This window comes from Gordionus sp. m RMFG-2023, chromosome 2, assembly GCF_954871325.1.
Source record: "Gordionus sp. m RMFG-2023 chromosome 2, tfGorSpeb1-WG-v2, whole genome shotgun sequence".
In the NCBI taxonomy this organism is placed as follows: domain Eukaryota; kingdom Metazoa; phylum Nematomorpha; class Gordioida; order Chordodea; family Parachordodidae; genus Gordionus; species Gordionus sp. m RMFG-2023.
In genome coordinates this window covers 50,685,104-50,711,572 of record NC_088776.1, presented here as the reverse complement: position 1 = coordinate 50,711,572, position 26,469 = coordinate 50,685,104, and the positions used below count along the sequence as shown (strand labels likewise).

At 25.1% G+C, this 26,469-nt stretch overlaps 1 protein-coding gene across 1 annotated transcript in view; it reads left to right on the top strand.

Moving 5' to 3' along the window:
* Positions 1–218: 218 nt before the first annotated feature.
* LOC135925588 (uncharacterized) overlaps positions 219–26,469 on the top strand; it is a 39,179-nt gene continuing 12,928 nt past the window's right edge. The window contains exon 1 of the mRNA XM_065460995.1: positions 219–920. Within this exon, the coding sequence (XP_065317067.1) occupies positions 329–920 (592 nt within the window). The 5' untranslated portion in view covers positions 219–328. The remainder of the gene's footprint in view (positions 921–26,469) is intronic.

Here is a 26,469-nt window from a genome sequence, read left to right as displayed (position 1 = left end):
ACGATTCAGACCTAAAATAAAATAAAAATAATAATATAGAAATCAATAGATAAATTTTTGTAAAATATTTTTTTTATACAAATATTTTGGTATACACCAAGATTTTATTTTTTTCTAAAAAAAAAAATTTTTTCTTCTAATTTATAAAATATTTTTTAAAGAAAATAGAAAACTGCAGTAAAGAATTCCTGAATCATCTTTAACTAATTTGTTAAATATTTTCTAAATTTTTATAATTTGAAAATAGAAAAAAAAGAATAATAAATTAATTAATAAAAAAAATATTTTTAATCCGCTTATCAAAAATCATATTGCGACAAGGATCTGTATGTATAACTTTGTAGGACTCCCTGTTTCCGTCATAATAATATTAATGATATTAGCTTTACTTACACATCATCTTTACTCATCATCTTTTGTTCCCCATCATAAAGTACGGGAAAATGATCCCGAAAACTTAAAAGACGATGCTAATCATGAGGATCTCCTAATCATTCCAGTGGGAAATTCCAGAGTCCTCCACACCAAAAATGGGGCTATAATTGGTTCCACTTGGAAAATCGGAAGCAGAGATAGCAATTTTGTTATGGTAGAACAATTTTTAGGCGTCTCCTATGCATCTAAGCCGTCCCAAAGGTTCATGCCAGCAGGGCCGCCAGTCAAATGGAGAGGCCTCTTTAATGCTACGCGTCATGGTCCTATATGCCCACAAAAGGTTGATCAGATATTATGGCATGAGAAGGAAGATAAAGATATCTATAATGATTCACTTTGGAATAGGACGAAATCGGGAAATTATTCATTTTTAACAACTAGAATTGAAAACTTAATTTCTATCATGTACACTGATGGAGTAGTACCGAATTACGATCAAAATGAAGATTGTTTGAACCTCAATATATATTTGCCCTCTATTAAAGGTAAATTTCATTTGTTATATTTATATATAACATAGTATAGCAAGCAATTTATCTAATATAAATGTTAGAGATGTTAAAAGACACTTATCAAAAAATGCAAATGTATCGAGATAAAAATAAATACCCGGAAAGTGTCTAGATACAAAATATGGCTTAAAATGTATTTAATGGTAGATACAAATTTCGGTATATTTTTCATTATAATCATGCAAGGTAACATAATGTCGAAATTAAAGATCTTTTGTAAAACTCAAATTTTGAAGCTAACCAAATTTTTTTTATATTTTATTTTTTATATAAAATACATAATTATATGACTATAAGATTATTAATAGCTTTTAATAATAAAACACTCTCAAAGCGTTCATCACCGAATTCCCATTTATCCATAAACACATTTTTATCCATACTAAAAAAATCCTTCAACTTATTCGATGGAAGGTTGTGTAGTATTTTATTTTATAAATTAAACTTTTATACTAGGGTAATCTCCAAATATAGTAAAATTTCAACTCTCATCTTTATTAAAAATAATCATTAAAAATATGATGGGTGTTAATTTTCTTTATCCATATCATCTTGAGGGTGGTGAGGGGGGGTGGGTGGTTTTCAATTTTTTTATTTGATTTTCTCTTTAATAAAATTTGTAAACTTTGAAAATTTATTGACTAAGCCATTTCTTACCTATCAGGTTTAAAAATTTGCCGATGCTGTGATTATTTCTTCTTTATCAGTATTACTTATATTAATCATCTAAAAATTTATAATGTATAAAAATTATTATTACCACCATTTACCTTTATTTTCTTTATCCATTGTGTAAATATTACTTTTCATTTGTCCAGATATTTAATAAATTAAATACAAAATATATAGGATTACATTTAAATAATTAATATAATAAAAAAACATAAAATAGTAGCAAAATGAATCTATTAAATGTCTATATATAGATACTTATATACCATTTTTTAATTTAGATACTTTAAAAATTCTGATTATATATACATACATCATACTAACATAAATCATAAAGGATAGGAATTTAAATTATGCGTTGGTTAAAGAGCGTGTGTGAATTTATAAAAACAGTTTATTAAAAAATACGTCTTATTTTACTAATAGAAAAATCAGGTTTTAATTTCATCGAGACTATTTCAGTCAAGTATAAATAAATCATTTTAATATCTAAGATATATTCAAGAACTTTTCGGTCATTATAAATAAATCATTTTAATATCTAAAATATATTTATTAAAATATTTCTTTGTATAATTGGGATTACAATGTTATAAATTTTCAAAGGGTTGTCATGTCACGTCCCTTTAATAATACATTTATAATTTGTACTGATTTGTTCAAATATGAATAGTTAAAATGAATATAAAATAAAAAGATTCGTTTGATTATTAATTATTTACTTATATGTAACAAAATAAAATTATTTGACTAAAAAAAATATTTCGATATTTAATATCTTATATTCTGCAAAAAAAATTATTATGGGCCAAATGAAGTTGTAAAGCTCTTTGTTCATTTCAAATGCAAAGAAATAAAAAAAAGGAAAGAGAGAAAGAAAGAAAGAAAAATAAAAGAAAAATAAAAGAAAATAAGGAGAAGAAAGATTAGGAAGACAAATAACTATAGTCTCATCATTGCCTCGATTTTTAATTGATTATCAATTTTTTTAACTTATATATTAATCTAGGAAATTTGGGGATAGAAATACATTAAGCCTAACAAGGACTAGCCAAATGAATAATATTAGATTTCATGGGGGAATTTAACGATAAAATCACAAATATTTTAAATTATAGTATTAATAGTATATCGAATTAATAATTCAACGCATTAAATAAAGTCTAGGGGATTTGGCCTATAAAAATTAATTAGTTATACAAGTGCGAAAATATTTATTATTATTATTATACATATTAATTATCGAGTTATTGCTAACTATATATTTATAAGTATGCACGAACTACATAACAAGTTAATCCCAGAGGTGATTATGTAATATGTAAATGCATATTATTATAACTAATTAAAATAATACATTATCTTATACAAAATAATATTTTATTACGCTTTTTAAATTGTTTAATACAGAGATCTGCAGAGGTACCATTTGTAGGGCCAGGTCCAGCCCAGATTTTTTTTTTAAATTTTCGGCACAGCCCGGGTTTTATATTTATAGACCCCGCCCGGATTTTTAAAAAATATATTATATTTATTTTTAATTTTTAAAGCTAATAATGACGATTAATATTTGGTTTTAAAATATAAGTCCTGGCCCGGTCCGGGTATTTAAAAAAAAATTAAAATACGGCTCTGGGCCGGACTTAGGGCCAGGCCTGCAAGTTTCTGGTTTAAAAAAATGATATAAATTGTAATTTGTACGATCATAAATTTTCCTGTTATCCTAAATATCAAAGCTAGTAAAATCCCCCCCCCCCTTCACACCCACACCCCTCTCCTCCAAAAATGTATATAATATTAGTGATCTGCATCGGGCCTAATTTTTCAAGCCCGGGCCGAAATTTTTTTACCCGAAATTTTCGCCGGCCCGGCCTGAATTTATTTAAATATAGAAATTAATTTTTATAATTACTCAAGATAAAAGATAGTTATATGGCGTCTAGTTTCTATAAATAAAATAAAATATTTTTATTTTACATAAAAAATTCAACATAAAATTGATAAATCTAGATATATTTTACAAATTTCCAAGGCCCCACCCGACCCAACCCTAATTATTTTAAAAAATATTAGGCCCGACTCAGCCCGAACCCGATTTTTTCAAAATAGGCCAGACCTGCCCGAAGCCCTGGGTCGAATACGGGACGGGCCTACTTTTGTAAATTTCTATATAATATATCATTATAATGAAGAATTTGAAATAAAAATTAGGAAATATTAATATCATTTTAAAATAACGACTATAATTCTATTTAGAAAAAAGTTTCATTATCCTCTTACCCCCCGCCCTTCCTCCCTTAAATTATCTAAACTTTCTAAGGGATGCCTATCTAAATGATGGATGCAGGAAACGAGTCCCCACTTGAGGATACCCTTCACCCAAACAATAATTTTAATCCCTTCGATATCAAAACATATTTAAAATTCTTTAACTCGACCACGTATGAAGTTAAAGTATTGTTGCCAAATTTCACAATTTGACCGTGATTACATTTTTTATCAAAAAATATAGGTTCTCTACAAAATATATAAATTTTAATTAATATGTGCTAATAACGGTAAGCAGAAAATAATTCCCCGGAATCGATTTTCTCAAAATTTTTAAATATTTTATTTGATGATTTTTATTTCGTGGATCTGGATATATTAGTAGCGAATTTTTTAGGAATTATTTTCCTAGATTCTTAAGCAACAAATCATATTCACTGGTGCATTTAAATTTATAAGAAAGGTTTAACATACGATGGAAATATTATTTTATCACGCTCACCAAATACTTAAGTGTTGGATAATTATTTAACCACGGAAAATTAATAAAATATTTAAGTTTGAATAACTATTCAAAATTTCGCGAAAAACTTTAAATTTATAATTATTGCATTTAAATATGTAATAATAGGAGAGGATATGTTATCTAAGGACATAAAAATATGGTAAGCGGAAAATAATTTCTCTGAAAAAAAATGCCCAAGAATAATTCCCCTGAATTATGATTCCAGAAAAAACTTTCCTCCCTGGAAAAAAAATTTCCCCATTTTTCAGATTTTAAAATAATTACCCTGAACGCTATGAGATATGCAGAATTTGACAAAAATACAGAAATACAGTATATTTTGTGTACTTTGTCGCGAATTTGCGCTAACAGTGAATGCAGGGTTAGGCGGAAAATAATTCCACTGTAAAAACAAGATGCACTATTAAGTTCAATTTTTTTTCTCGAATTTTATAAAGCAAATTACTAAAAATAAATGTTATAAAACAATACAATAAATGTATGTTTTATTTGGATTTCAGTGTAAAATATAATTATCTTTAACTTCCTTTTTTTTTTTGAAGTAAATGAGTATAAAAAAATATATTAATATCTTTTTAACATGGTGGAAACAAAGGCTAGCAGAATTTTTGACAGGTAGAGACTATATTTTCAAAAAATATTTAAAAAGTATTAGGATTATTTGTTGTTATTTTCAAAAAAAAAATTTGAAACATATTGATAAAATTTTTATTGTTTTATCAAAGATATATTTTTAAGTTTACATATCACGAAACACATTTTCTTCAAACTTTTATCGCGAGTGTTTATTATAGCGAATTGATTTTATAGCGAAGCTTGTCACGAATCCTCATTCGCGAAGACTATATATCACATAGGGTTATATTTGCTCATCTTGATCTTAACTGGTGAAAGTGATATCTGGAGCCAATTTATTGCGTGATGATTGGTAATTTTTAACTTTGATTCATCAATTAGTTTTTCCATTAGCTAACCAAAAATCTAGTTATGGGCTAAATAAATTATAACGTCATGCTTTGGAATACTTCTTTATGGGATTTTAAATCGCGATTCAAATATCAATTACATCTAAATAAAGTAAGTTTTCCCCGATTCAAAATATATTTGAATCTTATGATTCTAGAGTATGAACATCTAAATAAAGTAAGTTTTCCCCGATTTAAATATATTTGAATCTTATGATTCTAGAGTATGATCTTTATGGAACCTGTTGATATCATAGTAAATACAAAAAAAATTGATAGATCTGAATTCCAATAACAAAACTGAAATTCCATAGTTGGCATCAAACTTCAAGATAGAACAAGAAATATAGAAGCACTAAAAATAATTACAATAAATTTGTTATATTTTGATCGAAATCTAGCGGTTCATTTATATAACATTAAATATAATTTGATAATAATTTAAAATTCTATAATCAGTAAAAAAAAAATTTGACTTTTATTTATATTATCTCGTTAAGTATAATTACTAATAAGCTTAGAATTTTTTTCCTTAATTGCTTAGAATCGAAACTATTTAAAGCAATTTTATTGAATTTCATAAGTATTTTAAAATCTTAAATGATTTTGCTAAGTAAAAGTTTTTAATTTTCTTTCAGAATTGAATTGATTTTCTCAAAATTTTTAAATATTATATTTTGGAAATTTTTTTTCTATTTTTGTTAATTTAATATAAAAAAATTAATATTCTTAAGGGTCTTAAAAATGAAGAATTGTTTTACCGCGAAATATTTTTCGGAGAATTATTTTCTGTCGGAATTTTTTTCCCTGATTTATTTCCCAGGAGAATTTATTCTCCTATGATTTTATTTCCGGAAAATATTTTATTTAAGAATTATTTTTCCCAAGATTTTTTTTTCCGGAAATTAATTTTTCGGGAAATATTTTATGGATTTTGGAGAAAATATTTCCAGGATTATTTTTCAAGAATTATTTCCAGGGGATTTAAAAGTAACATGTTTCCAAATGAAAATAAATTACGTTTTCAAATGAAAAATATATGGCAATCATAGGGTGAAATAGAGAATATACTTCCTATCATTAGTCTCAAATAGCAATGTATTATTTCTATTAGCCTAGAGTTAATTATTCTCGAGTTTAATATGCCGGATTAACGACATTCGACTTAGTATTATGAATAAAAAGGTAAGTCAAACGAATGCTCTTGTTTAGAGGATTTAGTCGAATATCGTATCAAGTTTTAAAGTAGGATGATTAAATCCTCTAATGAGTTAGGGCCGCTTGGATCTTGATCCTGTCAATGTAAAACCCTAATTCGATAACTTTAAAATGTTGAGCATACTCACAAACAGCAGTTCCCCTCCCTCAGTATTTTACCCCATTTTATAAAATCCCCCTTAAAAAAAATTTAAGCAGAGAAATCTCAAGAGAACCTTAAATTTTAGCATCACACAAAAAAAATAAAATTTTGGATTTTTTTATTTTAAATATATATTTTTTTATAAAATAGAAGGATATTTTTTGTGAACAGATTTTGGAACATAATAGTAAAGTAAAAAGTATATATATTTACTATAATATGTATAATCTTTTATTAGATAAATTATTCATAAGGGGCAAGAAAGAGCTTTTTAGTATTAATAATAATATAAAACTAAGAATAATACTATCCAGTATAACTAAAATTTGTTTTTATTATTGATTATAATATATTTGTAATATGTAAATATAAAAAGTTACTGCAGAAAAATATTTTTTTGCCTAATTAAAAAATAAATTAAATTTTTTTATTTCTAAAAAATTGGAAAAAGGAAAAATATATATATTAATAAATAATACAGTGTAATTTATCCGAAATTTCACAAGGATAGAGTATGGAATATCTGAGTTAGAATCCAGAATCTTTATAGCACAAACAAATCTAGGAATAAGAACATTTTAAAATTTTCAAGAAGTCTAATAAAAATGACACTTATAAGAAAGAAAGATAGAAAAAGAAAGAAAGAAAGAAAGAAAGAAAGAAAGAAAGAAAGAAAGAAAGAAAGAAAGAAAGAAAGAAAGAAATAAGATATAATCAGTGTTTTCTTCTTGGTCATCGATTTTACTTTTGGATTCGCCTCTTTGGGTAAGGGATTGGATATTTATGAATTAATGATTTAAAAAATGAAATAATAAAAAATTTTATTTCAAATAAAAACACATATGCTTTTATATCTAAATATATTGGTAAAGTTTTTTTTTTCTTTAAATTAAAAATTCGATATGAAAATTTAATATTTTTGCATGTGCAGTTCATAATTACATTCATTTCCAAAAATAATATTACAGTAGTTTTTAAATGCGTCATAAATAACCTTTATATATGTGAAAAATGAGAATATGGTCAAGAATTTTTTTATTATTTCGTTATCATAATTTAAATAAAGATTAAATTTAAGTCAGCTCTAATTATAAAATATTTCTAAATTTTGAAATATAAAAATATAAAAATTCTAGACTGGAACATTTTTGTTCTAATATATATAACTATGCTTTGATAAATCTTAACGCCTCTCTAGGTTAAGTAAATGTCACTAGTGATCAGTGGTGCCACTAGATTTTTCAACTTTAAATTGGCTCACTTTTTAAAAATGTTCAAAGTTGGTTAAAAAAGGTAATTCTAACAAAAATCTCCTTATAATCCTCCCTATCGTAACGAAACTACTAATATTTATGAAAATCTTTCAATGTTGATCGCATAAAATGACAGAATTTTTCAATCATAAAAAATTTTAAGGCTTATAAAAAAAATAGACGGAGGAATCTCAAATTATTTAAACTTAGTTTTAAATTTTACTTATAATCTCTACGGTAGAAATTATTATATCTTATACATTTTTATATTAAGTATAATTTTAAAAAATAAAAATTTAAGAATTCAGACAGACTACCCTAATGCCTTATGTTATAGTGTCTTTCTATTTTTTTTTAGATTTTATTCATTTTTTTTATAGAAAAATGTTAATTCTATCAAGTTTGCCAAGTGAAAATTTTCAAATTGTTGGGTCTATTTGATCAAAAAAAAATTTTGAGAGAGAAATTCGAAAATTGCGAAAAAACAGCAAAGTGCAGGTCTTCGGTCGGGTTAATGAAAATGCCATTTTGGTTGACATTTGAATTTTCAAATATTTAGGGGATTTATTGATGGTGTAGATAAAGTAGGTAGACGTCCTTGTGATGCTTGACATTTTAAATACAATTTTATCGTTATTGTTTCTTTATCAGAAATATTGAGATTGTTATAAATGACTGGTTAATCAGTCGCTCAAAGTGAACTATAATAAATAAATAGATAATAATTATAACTTGATATTCAAGCAAGTGTAACCAAAAAGAATATCCCGCTTATAAATGTATTTTTCGCTTTAAACCAGAATGACGATGATGCTTATCTTTTGTGTTATTGGGATTAAAATATTTATCAAAAATTAACATCTAATAGGGAGTGGGAAGAGTTTGAATTTTTATTATTTAACTGCAGGAAATAATTTTCTCTTTTAATAAAACAAACTAGACATGTTTATTGATAAATTTTCTTATTATAATAAAATGAAAAAATATTCAAATACTGTTTCTCAAAATTATTATTTATAAATTAAAAACATTAAAATGCTGAAAATTATGATGCGGAATTTTAAAATTGTGGTAGATTTTTACGGGAGATTTTCAATAGCGGGAGTTTTGCGGGAGGGGGTATTTCTGCGGACTAAAAGAGTCTCCCGCTGATGGGGAAGAACTGGTTAAACTTGTCACTTAAAACTGTTTTACAAAAAAAATCAACCATTTCATATTATCATTCTTAGCCTTATATAATCTCATGTTTTTGGGTCTCCCCGTAAAATAAATGGATTTTTAATGTTACCAAGCATCTCGCCATAACCCTGCCCAGGTCTTCACACTTAATTAAAAATTAATTTCGAGACATTGAATTATAATAAATATTGTCAATATTTTTATACAGAATTGATATTGAGTTTAGTAAAATAAAAATATGTATAAAACTTAAAAGTTACTTTTGGAGTGTTAAATTTTTGTGGGCAATTTTTTAGAAAATATTTTTAGAACCATTTTAAATATCTTACAACTTGCTAAAATAGAATTTTAAAATTTAAATCTCAAGTTATATATTAATTTCAAACTATTTGACAAGAAAATACTTGTCCTGAGATAACATTTCCGGTCTCTTCTGCACAATTTTCCTCAGAAACATTGATATTTCTTTCTTCAAGAAACATTATTAACTAAATATTTCCACGAAGAGATATAATGAATTACCGAAATTACCACTAATCTATTTCCGAGAAAATATTATATAAAAAACATAATTGCAAACAGATAATTTAGAAGAATCTTTTACTGCTAATAGCAGCCATAAGGATCTATGTAATTTTACTCACGGACCAAAGTATTTGATTGATAATACAGGTAAACACCAGGCTGAACCCATGCTTAGTTTCGGTGAAATTAATAAAACATTTATATAGAAAATAATATATATTATATATATGCACATAATAACATAGAAGACAACTCCGGGCATCCCTACCTAGTTTCGGCAAAATAAGGCCAAACATTTCAAATTATTAATTAATATTATTCTAGCTTAGATCAGATCAGGTCTTTGCTTTGAATGCATTTGCAGTAATGCATTCGTGGTAATGCCATCGTAGGGATAATAAACATATAAATTAATTATACTTTTGGTAGAACCTGTTCTGAATTCTATATCGGTTTCCTGTAAATTTTAAGAGGAAGTGCTAGCTTAGATTTGACATTGGTTCCCAGGATTTCGGCTTCGAACTATACTTAGGACTCGATATAAGTCTTAAAATTGAATTATAAAACTCTGGTTTTTTGTTTGATTTATTAAAATAGCTATGATTCTGGTAATTCATAAATAACAATATATTTATTATTATAATATTATTTGATATTATTTCTTTTTAGCATTTTCATAATATTCAAATGAATATTTAAAACAAGGAAGCAAAAATTATGCAAAAAAGAGCAAATTATAAAAAAAATTGTACCATCCTTTTTTTCTCTCCTAATTTTTTTGCGTTTCATGTTTTTTTTTAAAAAAAAAACAATAATTTAATTTAATATTATTACAAATTATTCATAAATTATAATCTTTAAAATACGGTTATTGATTTTTGAAAGGGAAAAAATAAATATTTATTTTATATATTAAATATTGTTATAGATAATATAAAATTTTTGAATATTATCATGATTATTAGTATAATAAATTATATGCAGTGATTTACTAGGATAAAATACTTATAAAGAATAGATAGTTGCTGATAAAGAGATAGTGTTAAACCGATAATTAATTTACATTTTTTTCGGTATTGTTGTTGAGCTTCAAAATTGAATAGGCAATAAAAATATTATGTTCATGGGAGATAGGAAACATGATTTTAGCCAATACAATACAATTTTTTCCTTCCTTCCTTCCTTCCTTCCTTCCTTCCTTCCTTCCTTCCTTCCTTCCTTCCTTCCTTCCTTCCTTCCTTCCTTCCTTCCTTCCTTCCTTCCTTCCTTCCTTCCTTCCTTCCTTCCTTCCTTCCTTCCTTCCTTCCTTCCTTCCTTCCTTCCTTCCTTCCTTCCTTCCTTCCTTCCTTCCTTCCTTCCTTCCTTCCTTCCTTCCTTCCTTCCTTCCTTCCTTCCTTCCTTCCTTCCTTCCTTCTTTCCTTCCTTCCTTCCTTCCTTCCTTCCTTCCTTCCTTCCTTCCTTCCTTCCTTCCTTCCTTCCTTCCTTCCTTCCTTCCTTCCTTCCTTCCTTCCTTCCTTCCTTCCTTCCTTCCTTCCTTCCTTCCTTCCTTCCTTCCTTCCTTCCTTCCTTCCTTCCTTCCTTCCTTCCTTCCTTCCTTTTAATATCAATTTAAAAAAAAAGAAGTTTTGATACTACGGAAATCTGAATTGTATTGAAATATTGATAATAATATAAAACAGTTTAAAATGTCAACTAAGTTTATGTTACAAATCAATATCATTTGTTGAGAGGTTACTCTTCATTTTTTTTACAATAACCTATTGTTTTGGCATTTTTCATCTTATTATCTATCACTACTCGTTTTTTTCTAATCAATCGATACCAAACAAATCTTAAATTAGTCTGGCAATATATTGCTTTTTATATATTGCATCTTATTTGTTATTTTAAAAATTTAAAAATTCAAATTATACCATGCTAATCATTTCCTATTAAAATGTTTGTATTCTGAGTGGCACTCCCAGGAGATAACCTTTTAATTTCAATTTGATTATTTGGAAACTCTGGTCTTGCCGGAAAGTCTTTTATTCACCGTCTTAGCAAACCTTATAATTTTTGAAATTTTAATTTTCAAATGGAGGTAATATCAAGTCGTAGCTTAGAAAGAAAGAAAGAAAGAAGACAGATGTGCGAGGTAGGCAACAATTGATGTAATAATTAAACCTGCTATTTTATTATCAAATGATCTCTTAAGGGCAGGATTTAACTTCGGCATTTTGATCTTTCTGTAAATCCCTAATATTTTGAGACTTCACATGCATCTTTTTTCTCTCCGAGAAATGGATTGTGATAAAAATGTTTCATTAAAAAATGAAGTAATTAATATTTATTTATGTTTCATTGCAAAGAAATACAAATACTATAATTTTATGATCGACTTTAATAAAAAAAAATTAAAAAAAAAGAGTCAAACTATATATCTCTTTTGTCCCTAATATGTATTTAACAAAGTTTAAAGAAATCCTTAGTCCTCATTCTGACCCTGTTATCAGTCATCAATTATCAAATTTACAATGATACTAAAGTTATAAGCTATATCCGACGTCAAATTATATAATATGTTAGGAAATTTTTTAAACCTCTTTAAAATAAAAAAAACAAAACAAAATATAATCCTTAAAAAAATTTGGATCTTGTTATTCTCTCTAGTTTTATATAAGCCAAATATTATGAAAATACTTTTACTTATTAAAAAATAAAAATTATAAATGTTTTTTTTTGAAAAACTTTCGAACTTTTGTGACATTTTAACTTTTCTGATATACACTTCGTTTTATTTCCAGTTTCTTATCTTGATTAATTATTATATTCTTTATAACAAATTATATTATATCTATCATTTTTAATTTCATTTTTTAGTAAATCCTAAAACCTTTTGTACGATTATTTTATTGTCTTAAAGAGTTATATACTTTATATATAATTTGCCTTTTCATAATGCCCATTTACATTTTGTCACTTTTGGATTGTGTAGTCGGCATTTATTATATTTTTTATATGCGAAATTGAGAAAATGAATGTAAATGACTTAATTCATAATGTAATACTAGACTTCAGAATATTACATATTTATTAAGATTTATATGTCATTTTTTAAATATATATAACTATATCTTAAATCTTTGAAAAAAAATAACATACTTTGGTATTGGAATGAAATATTTCATTCATTTTTTTCATAGTTACATTTACATAAATTTGATTTTGCATTTAATAAAAGATTTTGTTTAATAAAAGTTAGAAGAAGGATGTTTTTATTTATGATTATTAAGTTTTTCATTTATATTATTAATCCTCTTCATTAGTTTTGTTAAAAAGCTAGACCAATTAATGTTATGTAAGCCTGAAGACTTTGCTCATAGATGGAAGAAAGGCTTGGGCATCTATTTACGAAATTTCGAGGCTTGAATAATATTATTTTAACTAAAATCGGTTTTTTTTTAAATCTACCCAAATCGGGTCCTTTAACAATACTTTTCTTCATAATCATTGCTTTATTCAGAATTTAAATTATCATAATATTTATTATACTATCATTATCATCTATTCACACGTTTCCAAAGGGCTTCGGAGTTTTAAATAGAAAGTTCTTAATTTAATTACTGTTTTATTATGATACCGCAATATAGTTTTCTTGCTATATTTAATTTTTAATTAGTATTTATTTTTACAATGAGTAAACTTTAACATTCATCCCCACCTTACCTTTAATCATTAATATATTTAAAGATTAATGTTGTTAAACGGCTCGATTTGAGTCTTTTAAAACGACTAACTCAATATTTTAGCCAGAAAAATATTTCCTAAGCCTCGAGATATCGCAGAAACCTTTTGTGCAATCCATTACCAAAATCTACAGGCTTGGGCAATATTTCCTTGGATGAATAAAATATTGAGTTAACACTATTACAGATAAATATTTTTATGTTTCATAAATAAAGTTTTTTTTTATTTTATATAAATTCCTTTTTCAATGTATAATTATGAAACCACTTTGAAAATTTCAATTGTTTCTAATTTGATAGCTAAAATGTTTTGGATGTTTAACATAAAAAGCAAGGATGGGAATCTAAAATCGAGATACTGAACCCAACCTGGAAAGCTTTTAATTTAGGGTTTAGGGTACAAGAATTGTTTATTATTTTTGTTTTCAATATTAAAAACATTATTTTTGTGAAAAATATTTTTCCTTGAATTATTTTCATTATAATTAAAATGTAAAGAATTTTTAAATTTCACCACCACAGTTTGTAAAAAAATTAGATAATACTATATTTTAGTAATATTAAGTATTATTTGTTGGATCAATTAAAACTAAGACCAAAGAATCAAAAGGTGAAATTGTTTTATTGAATGCAAGTTTCAATGCACTGTCAAAGTTAGTGTCGTCAAACTGCTCGATTTGAAATGACTTTTAAAAACGTATTACGCAAGCCTGTAGATTTTGCTAATAGATGGCATACTGGTTCATCAATTAGCGAAATCTTGAAGCATAGACAATATCTATTAGCAAAATCTTGAAACTTAGGCCATATTTTTCTGGCTAAAATATTGAGTGAGCCGTTTTTAAAAATCGGCTCAAATCGAGTCGTTAACAACACTATTATTCAACATTTAGTCATAAAAAAAATCTATATTTTAACTTTAACATCTAGATTTTAAAATATATCATGATAATCTCTTAATAAAATATTTATAAACAAATATTGCCTTTTAAATTGTATTGTATCATTCTAATTTTAATTATAATGATAAATTATTTTTTTGGTGAATACATTTATTTAAATAAGTTTTTAAAAAATTGATGTTTCTGTTATTTTTACTAAGTCCTTATTTTTCTGGACTCCGAACCCTGAGCCCCCTAACTGGTTCTGAAATTTTTCACTGAATGAACCCGAATTCTTTTTTTAGGACTAAGATTCACAGCCCTTAAAAGCTAACTATTACATATCAATATTATATTAATTTTTAGTATATAATTATGAAACCAATTTGAAAACTTTATCTAATTTTAATAGCCTAAAATATATTGGCTGTTTAACATTAAAAGCTAACTATACTTATTATACAAATTTTAGGCGAATAAATATCTTTAAATTACGTGTTATAAAATGACATTTAGATTTTCACATATCATATTTATATAAAGCATAAAAATTTTTTTTATAATATTTGTAAATTATTATATTCGATTCACGAAGAATTTGCTTTTCTAAAATAAAGAAATTTCATTTTGTTAAATATTCTAATCCCTCACTTTTATATGGATAAAAAATTATCAGGCTAGATCCTTGAGAAGAATTTCGAGAAAATAAATATGTTCATAAATTTATTTATTCGGAAATATAACTAACTCTCATTTATAAAGATGCACAATATTTTTCCTTTATATTACTTCACTAATCGGACTACACAAATTTGATGAAAAGGGAAAGAAAGATATGGTCTATATCCTAAGAAAAACAAAGCAACCCAACGATGATAGATATAATTCCAGTAAAGGTGCTTAAAACTTTTAGTCATTATCGAATAGAGGATCTCACAATGATGACGAACATAATATTCGAGAACTGAAATAACAGTTATTTAGTCCTCAAAAAATAAAATAATTATATAAATATATAAATAATCAAATAAAAATATTTTTGTATACAATTGTGAAAATTTTGCTATAGGTAGAGTCCCATAATTTGTAGAAGTCATAATAACAATATGCCTGAATTATTATATACGAGGAATTTGTATAAAGATAGAGGCTCATCAGTCTATGCATTATCATTACTTCTGCGCGTCAGAATTTTTAAGTGTATATAATAAAATAGAGGATAAATATCTTTGAAATGCTATAATATATACAGCCTCTAAAAGGCAAGAAAGTTTGTTAGAAACAATTTCCCCTTTCTCATAATCTATCTCATACCCTCTTAAAAGATTGCATACTTCGGTTAGGACATCCGCGGTATTCTTTCATCAATTTTACTATAGCAAATCGATGATGTTAGTAAAAAAAATTTATTGGGATACTATTTATCTATGAATTATCCAAATTAATTGAGCCATTAATCATAACCTAAATCCAACAATATAATAATCAAAATTATTCAAGACATTATAATTTAGGATTGGGATATTATTTTTCTATGTATTATAATTAATTGAGCCATTAATTATAACCTAAATCCTACAATATAATAATCAAAATTATTCAAGACATTATAATTTATGATTGGGATATTATTTTTCTATGTATTATCCAAATTAATTGAGCCATTAATTATAATCTAAATCCAACAATATAATAATCAAAACTATTCAAGACATTATAATTTAGGATTGGGATACCAAATAAACATTGGTTGGTGATAATTAACTGGTTGTTAATAACAGTGATCAAAAAATGGGTCTTGAGCATGTATAAAGTCTTAGTCAAAGTGATTAAGGAAAAAATTCTATTAGATTCAATTTTTTATCTGAGCGAAATAGTAATATAAATCTTTTTTGGTTAACAAAATATTATATTGTTGGAAATTTCTTGCCGGGTTTTTTGACCCTTAATTATTTTTACCCGGCCTTTAAAATATGGTTTGTTCCTTAAAAATATTTAAACAATTTGAAACATTCTTAACTGACCCGACTCAAGGACTGGGCTGTACCGTCCTTAAATGTCATTCAACGGTAGCAGTTATAATAATAAATAAATGTATTTATATATATGATTGTGTAAAGGTTTCTAATTTCTTTTTTTTAATGTATCTATCATTCATTCTTGGCGAATAATTTTTTTTAATTTAATTTTCACAAAAGTTTGTAAGAAATTTTTTTAGTTAGTTAGTAAGTTAGTTATTTCTATTATGTATATTATTATGTAATAATATTTAATATGATTTATTAAAGGGAAAGGGATTAGATTAGCAAAAAAAACTTAATTTTAATTTAATTATATTTTTATATATTATTATTTATTTATACATTTTTTATGCTAGAAAAGAAAAAAAGAAAGAGAGACTTATAAATAATTATAAAAGTTTGTTTGTAAACGCACAGTAATATATTAGTTATTATAAATAGTCAAAAACATGCTGCTATGGTTAAGCTAAATTTAACCTAACTATAAGAATAGTAAATGAGGCCAAAATTAAAAACAATTATATTGTCTAATAAATTATTTATTGTTAATCATTTAGTTATTAAATACAAATATATAAAAATAAGGTACTTTATATAATAATCAAAACTAATGATCTGTTTTTAATTAATTTTCTTCTTATAATATTTCTTATATAGATTTTTTTAATATTATAAATCACAAAAGAGACAGTATATAATATATGTCGGTTTAAATAATAAAAACGTTAAATGTTTCAAATATAAAGTAGATTATATATTTTGATAAAAAAAAATTTATTTTAGAGAATCTTTTGTTGAAAATTAACACTTTCTGTCTTAAATATTAGATGTTGTTTTAAGTGTTTGAAAATCGATGATAATTTAGTAAACTCTATAAAGTATATATTTATATATTATCAAATTAAATAAGAAAACTTAGTTTTAAGAATTAAAACTATAATTTATTTATGAGATATTTTTGCAAAAAAAGTTATCTTTTTTAAGAATAAATATAGAGAGACTATGTATATTTGAAATAGAAATTAATAAATAGTTAAAAAAAGGAACTCTAATATAAAACCTTATTTAAAAATATAGCCTTTATATTAAATACTAAATTTTTCGTATGGCCAATATTTTTTTCATTCACGAGGGGGTTATATTTTATATAATTCTCCTAATAGTAAATAATTGCTATAATAAAAATTTTTTAAATTTCTCCATATATATAAAAAAAAAACTTATTATTGGACTGGTAAAAATAATATATAATTAAAATTTAAAAGCCGAATATAAAAGGTTATAAATGGTTAAAAATATATAAAGTATATAAACAATAAAAAATAAAATAAATTGCAATAAGAAATCTAACGATGATATAATGTTTGGCTTAAAATCCCCAAGAGATAACCTTTGATTTGAACAATGCATTTTATGATATATTTCTCACATTTCTTTGGATAACAAATTGATAATAGTTTTAATTTCCTATTTTTGATAATATAATTATTTCAAAAAATTTAAAAATATATAATTCTTAACAGTCAATACAGGGTATTGACTGATTAATAACTTAGTCAATTCACCTATCTCCATATAAATTAAAAATGATTCAAAAGTTTATGGTTAGATTTGTCATAAATTTATAGGATAGGTATTTTACAGATATATGAATACTTTTTTCATATTTTTAAGATTTAAAGAAAACCCTCAATAGATTTGTGCTATTTTGTCGAAATGTACTTCAATATGAACTGACCTTACAAATTTTAGACGATTTTGTAAGATATTACACATTTTGACTGAGGTAATCATGTATTGACAGATTACGCAAATTGACAAATTAGATTAATAAAATTTAAAAAACCTGCTAAATAAATCATTTAAAATAAAAGTAGCATAATAATTTTTTGAAAACGTTTGACATTTTAAAAATCCTGATTTATCCTTATTCTTAAATTTATAGTATACCTTATACTATAAATTTCAGTTATTTGGATCAAAAAACTTTAGTTATCTTTAACTAGTGATACGCGAGATGCTAAAGCATTTAAGTGCTAACTTTAAAAGTTAGTATAAGCCATAAAAGCTAGAGTTGCAAAATTGATTACAAAATATTCGATATTAACTTTTCCGCATTAAAACAAATCTATCTCCTGTTTATTAGTTGTATTTATTCCAAATAAACTTCCATATTTTTTAAAGTAATATGAAGTATATATAATTGATTCAATTTCTCAAACGTTAAGACGCTTTAGTATATTCATAGTATGAGATTTATGATAAATAACTTTTGAATATTTAAATATTGATCTAATTACCATAAAGAAACCAGTGACAACAGCTTTTACCACTTAGGGGCAAAAAAAGTCTTTGAGGAATTTGCACTGCTCAAAGAAATGCTTTATAGAAAATATTTTAAAGCACGTTCAAAACTAATTAACCGGCCATTATTGTTTTGTTGCACATTTCAATATATATTTATTTAATGTTCACTTTTATTAATAAAATACTTATGCTAATTTAATAAAAATATATCAACGGTCATTCTTTAAAAACTGATGTGAGACTTACAAGTTCCCACAAAAAAAACAAGAATAATTATATTTTAAAATAATAATTTTGAATTTTTTGTGGTTCTGATACTATTATTTGAAAAAATTCATAGTTCCTCTTGGCATTATGTTCAATGGAAGAGATAACGATTGGTATGAAAATACAAATTTATTAATTTAAAAGAGAAGAAGGTTAATTTAGTAATTATTTTCTTCTACATCAGGATTATCAAAATTTAAAAAATAATTATTTTTTTTATAGAGATAATCTGTACCCAATATATTTTTTATTAAAAAAGTTTATATATATATCTCCATTATGAAGTAAAATTAAGCCCTCGTTTCTTTATCAAAATATGGGCCATTAAATTTTCCATTATCTTATTACATAAAATTTATTTAAATTATAGGTTATATAATTCATATTGATATCTTTTATTTCTAACAATGCATCTATCAATATTATACTTATTTGTTTTCCTTACCCTTTTTTTAAAGTCAATAATAATCCCTGTGGGCCAAAATGAATCTGTGTAACAGCTTCAATATGTTAATCGTTAACGATATTTATTTTTTTAATTTAAAAAAAATAAATTATTTTAACATTATTCTAGCAAAGCAAATTGTATTAGCTCTGATAGGGGGGGGGGGTTATAGAATATACAATTATATTAAGATTTTCCTAATCTAAAGATTCTGGGTTATCTGATAATACTTGCTTCTAGAGGTCTGCAACAGGCAAATTTCAGACCCGCCCACGTCCGCTCATACTTTATGTGGGCGGGCGTAATAAATTTTTAAAAATTGGGCGAGTATAGGTTTAAAAATTTTTTTAAACAATGGATGAGCCTGTGGGTGGGTCAATTTGAAATATTTTTCAGGCGAAATATATTTATGAAAATAATATTTTTATTTCATAATATTGATTATCCTATAAGTTTAAAGAGTAAAAAAAATATATTAAATTATAAAATAAAGAGCCAAACCAATCAATCAAATAATTTTAAAATGATTATGTGTTACTAAAAAATAACACACCTGATATGTGTAATGTTTTTATATTAATTTATACAAAAAAACAGAACACGTTCATGAATTATTCTTAGAGGAGACCGGGGATATATTGAACCAGGGGTTATAGAGAGACATGGTTTTATTTTCTAGAATTAAACTCTAAGGGTTAATTTTTTTTTGCCAAAACTATATAATTATATTGCATATGCGGCTAAAATTTTTATTTATATTGGACAGCTTGAAGAATTTTTATAATGCATTATATGCTTCGAACATGCAAAAGTGACTATTTAGAACTTTACTATTTTTTAAAAATAAAGATTAATGTAGATTTTTACAAGATCATCTTATATGAAAAAAAATCATATTTTATATAATATCAATTTACCCGAATAAAATAGGTATTAAAAATGCTTTAAAATATGATTTTAAATGAGCGTGATGGCATTTATGACGTTAAGACAAGTCTTTTCAGCCATTTTTAAAAAATTTACTCATGGAAATCAAAGCTGATTCTTCATAGCGATAGAAATTTTTGAAATGAAAATAGAAATAATTATTTAAATAATATTTCAGAAACATTATACATCTTTTTTAAAAATGGAATTGGGCAAATTATTCCTATAATCGTATCGCATATTTTTAATCGTCCCATCGCAACGTATGTTTTTCAACATAGCATTATCATCATTTCTTCATATATATTAATCATACCAATTTATTGGCTAGGTTTTGTAATTAACTTAACGTATAGCGCACGCTTAAACAAAACGCATTATAAATTAGGCCTTAGAGAGATATGGACGATATAGAGTGAAACGCAACCAATCCGAGACTTGATTCTTGCTAGGGTTATTTTTTTCCTAAAACAAACTCTTGAGCGTTGAGTTAAGAATAGGGACCACCAGTTATGTATAAGGGTTTAACATAAAATTTAAAAAAAGTTGATAAAATTTGGTTGTTATGAACTATGTGCTGTCCGACGATGGGCATTATCACTGAGCTTTAAATCATATAACTCCTTTTGATATCCGTGCCACGTTGAGTGAATATTCTTAGCCGGTTATTTAGTATCGACTATCGACTAAACAACCTAAAAAAAAAATTTTTATTAAAAAATGAAAAAAAAAACCGAAAAAAACATGAAAATGAGAATAAAATACAAAAAATACAAAAAATACAAAAAATAATATGGTGTCCTAGTTCAAAAGCTGTTTTGTCTAGGCTAAAAAAGCAATTAGGTATTAACAAATCGAGCCACGACCCAGCCTTAGTATTTAATAGTATATGTATATATATAATATAAATAGTTATAGTTATAGCTTAAACTATAATTTTATATAATTGAAAATATCTAAACAATTTGTAACATTATACAAACTAAATTTGAGAAATCATTGCAGGAGATAATATTTAAAAAAAAAATTAAATAGGGGGAAAGAAAAATTCGAATTGAAAAAAGGTTTATAATAGTAATATTTTACTTTAAATCGATATAAGATAATGAAATTGGTGTGTATTATTTATAATATATAGAAGCATCTTTATCCTTTTTTTTGCATAAATTTATTTTTCTTTAAAAAAAAATAAAGAAAAGGGGGGGGGGTGGGTCTTTTTCATCTAACGTGTCAAACATAATTAAAGTTTTAAATTAAATTAATATAATAATAATCTAATATTTTATAACATTCTTCGTTTTATTAAAATGTTGACAAGGTGGCAAGACTAGGGAAAATGATACTAGTTTCCCATAGTCAAAAGATATTATGGTTAAAAGGTTGCTTACAACTAAATGAGGAAATGACTTTCCAAAATTACATTTTCTATAATTAATGATCAAATTTATCGGAGATTTTGAAATTTCTGGACTAAATAACTCGGCCCCCAATCCGTAAAAAAATCTTTTCAAGAGGTTATTTATGCTTGTCATATTTTCTGAACCATTCGTGTTTTCTGATAAAAGAATGATTTATAAAATTAAAAGAATTCTTTAAAAAAACGGATTTAATATTCTTAAGTGCCAAAGACTGCCGCAACTTTAATGAGATTTTACCTGATCGGTGTTTAAATAAACAAATCTTATACTATAATAATGCAAAACTCTTTCCTAATAAGATTTATGCTGGCATTTGATAAGATCTCTTGTGTTTTCTTTGTATAAATTCAGGCACTTAAAATATTGACTGTTTTATATCTTAAGACATTTATAATGGTTATTATATATAATTGAAGATATAGGCTTCTGTGGCGCCTATTTGGAGATATCAGGCTTCGAATCCAGCAAGGGCTGGTGTTTTTAAAAGGTAACTAGGTTACTAGGTATTTGTGTGCTATGAAGTAATGATATATAGCAGATAGGAACTGATCGCATATCATCTATTTGGTGAATTCCATGACAGGAACATGAGATTTACCCCGACTTCCTCAGATTTTCTAGGATTCTTATTAGAGTTATTTTATATTATATCTGGAAAAAAATAAAATTTTAGCCTCCAATTTCCAACAGCAAATGAGATACGGGCCTCTAAAAGTCGAAAAAATGAAGGATTTTTGGCAAAATGCCCTATCTTTAATTTTAGATATTTTTGGATATAATTAAGCTAGAAGCAACATTTAAATTTATTTATATACCTAATGGTTAGCCTTTAAAGTTATGTAATTTTAAATATTGTTAAAAAATTTTAAATGTTAAAAACCGGAAATCATCAAAATTCAAATCGGCATTTTTTTCACTCTCAAATTGTTTTATTTATAGCTTTAGGATTGCAAAATCTCAAGTTGGGCTGAGCACTTTGGGAGATATTGCCTTTTAATCATTAGTGTAAAATTTTTTGATAAATCATCAATGGTATGTAATATATTTAGACCTGAAGCTTTTAATAAATTTTATTATTTTATGTATCTAGATAAAAGTTTGGATAATTGGGGGGGGGGGGCACTGTTGTTAATTTATGTAATATATTTTCGTTCCCTATATTTGCAATTATTTTTTAGATTCTGAGAATTGTAAATGTATTTCATCAAAATATTTAAATACATTATTTAGCGTCTTCTTCTGATGATAATAATTCTGAGATTTATGATTCAGATTGGAAAAATTATTCCTTTATTTTACTTTATCTTTCACTTTCTGTTTTTCTGCTTTGCCTAATTTACCAATTTTATATAAATATTTATTAACTATTCCTACTACCTCATGTATACTGCCGAAAGAGTCAGGAGTAACATTAGACTAATTAAAACAAGACTTCTTAGTATCACGGAAGATCCCTTTTTAAATAATTTATCAATAGAATAAAATTTACTTTCTCTTCCCCTAATTCCAAATTATTAATTTATAAAAGATATAAAGCATATATTTTTTTTATAATTATAATATATATTAAAGATTGATGCAATGAAAATTATTTTTGAAATTAATAATTTAGGTTGGGGGGTAAAAAAATAATTGACTGCTTTTTTGGAGGGAGGTGGGGTATATTTTTAGAGGGGTGTTCTGCTTTCATCACTAAGAAGTTGTAGGAAGTACTCTCAGCTAGTATCACATTTCCTTCAACATCCATAACTAAATCAATAATGGGCATGACATCAATTATTAAGAAACGCTTAAGGTAATAGATGTTCCATTTTTAAAAAATTGAAAATCCAAGGAAAATTAAGAAAGATTGAAACTTCTTTAGAAGATAATTATAATATTACGATGAATGTTAAATCATTAAGCAATTGAAAAATAAATTTGAAACAACACAGAAGATATTGACGGTTTTACCAAATTCTTGGACCCTAACAAGAAGATTTTTTACGACTGAATTTATGGAAAGATTGGTAAATAAACTGGACGGAAAAAGTGGTTTTAATTCAATCAAAATGTTATAAAAGCTGGCAGTGTTTATCGAGATCGAGACTATATTTTAGATTTAATTGAAAAATTTTATAATTCCGATTAAAGAACAGTATAACGCAAACGGCGTAATATCATTAAAGATTAGGGAGAACCAATTGAAGAAAATACTCATTTTATGCAATCTTAAGAAATTATATCGTAATTTAAAAAAAGCTCATATTGATGTAAATGTGAACTAGTAAATTTGCAGATTAAATTTTTTAAAATTTATTTCAACTAAAATTATTTGGTTTTCTTAATATAAGAATGAAATTCATAATCTAAGCTATCATGAACTTGATTTTGGAATCAAAGCGGATTGACACATCTTCGTAATGTCCCATGGCAAATATTATCAAATGGTTAGCAGCAAGTGCTAGCCTACAGCAACCATATGAGAATCGAATATTAAACACCATAGATTTATTTAATTTTTATAAAGCAAATATCATTGGAATTAATTCACATATGATAACGAACATATCCCGGAATACAAAAGTTTCATGCTATTATACCTAAAAAAATTGAATTAAAATTAAATTATAGATTTAATATATTTTTAAGTTGTACATGTAAACTATTTGTATATATTGGATAAGTATTTTGTATTATTACTTTTATATTTGTATGCCTAATAAAATTTTTATAATATAAAAAAAAAAGAAAAAAATAGAAAAAGATATTAGATAGTTTTTGATTTATATTACTATTACAATCATTAAATGGATTTAATATTTATAAAAAATATTTGCTATAGAATAATGATTAAAATGATATACCCTAAACTTAAGTAATCCTATATCTATTCATAAAAAAATTTGAGAGAAAAAATGCCGATTTGAATGATCATTTTTGGTTCTATTTCCGGTTTTTGACAATTGAATTTTTTAAAACAACCTATCTTTAGGCTATATAACTTTACAGGTTTATCTTTAGGCTATATAAAGAAATTTAAATGACGCTTCTAGCTCAATTATATCTAAAGATGTCAAAAATTAAAAGGAGTGCAATTTCCCAACCCCATTTTTTCGACTTTAGAAGTCCATATCTCAGCCGCGGTTTGGTGTTGTGAGGCTAATATTTTCCCATTAGTTATAATATATACAACCTCTTGTTAAAATTCTAGAAGAATCTGAAGGAGTCAGGTTGACAATAGTGTTTTTCTGTTGACACCATTTATATATATTGAAATAGGTCCTTATTTAAAAAAATTTGGTTCTTAGTAAATAAAAACAACTATATGTTAATGGGGCACCGTTTAACATTATTCAAAATAATATTTTTAATGCATAAATGCATGCAAATAAAACTACCAGGAATTGTTAAAAGGCTGTCGGGTTATACTATCCTATTTATTAAATAATATATTTTTTTCAACACTATATATTTATTTCTAACATTTCTTCCTAAAAAAAATTTTTAATTATAAAATTTTTATTATCTGCCAGAGCCAATATATATTATAGTTTTTTTAAAAATATAGTATACTGAAAAATTATAAAATTAGTAATATTTGACAATATTAGATCTTAATAATCAAAAGGTTTTGTTTTTTATACTTAGCTAATCCTGAAATTATTATTAATAAGCAATATAAGATCATTTATATACGTATGAATATAAGGTTTTTTATAAGGAAATGAGTGATAAATCTTGATGGAAAACATTATTTTAGCAATTAATATAAATATCCTACAGAGTTAATTATCAGTTTATAAAAAGATTATATATTTATATAACATTCATATAAAAAAAATTAAATTTTTGCAGCTATATATTAAATAAATAGTAAAATATTTGTTTTTATTTGGACAACTTAGGCATTAGTTTTATATTTTAGGATTAAAAACTATATCTTTTCTTTATATTAAATATTATATATAACAATAATTAAACTATAAAATTATATTGTATAATATAATGTATTTTCGTTTTATAACATTCGTTCGTAAATTCTTATCACTTTCTATGCAGACTTTCATTTATATATTTTTTATTTCAGTATAATTTAAAATTTGTAATAAAATTTTTATATTTTAAAAAAAAACGAGATAAAGTGTTAATAAAATTTTTTATATGTGTAATTAATTAGATTAAAATTTTAAAAAATCTATTTTCAAGCTTGCAAATATTTTTTTCAAAAAACATATACACAATATTCTAGAAACTTTAAAACTTTCAAGATATCGCTAATTAAATTAAATAAATTTAATTTAATATTTTGGATATCATGCTTAGCTGTAATTGTCCGACATATCATGATGGTATTATTAATATTATTAGTTTTAAAATAAAATTGGTTAAATGTTTGATATTTTTTAAATTTCATTAGGAAAATTATGAAATAGTAGTGGAATTTATTTGATCTCTGCGCCATTTTAGTTATAGATCTAGAGAAGGTCAAACATTAACTAGTTTTGAACTTATTTTAGGTACCCTTTAAATCGAATCCATCAGGATTCTTTAGAACAAAGTTGGCTGTTATACATGAGAGTCAATTACATTTCCAAAAAAGGGTCGTCAATCTGGAAAGTAGCCTAAATATGTATAAGTTTCCACATCACTTCTGCAAACAAAGCTTGTTTAAATGACAGAATACAAATTCAAAATTAGACATTGTAGAAATAAAGAAAAATGAAATAAATTGATAAAAGGGGGGAAAAATAGGACGAACATGATTAATAATATGTGCACATGAGAAATTAGCTTACTAGTT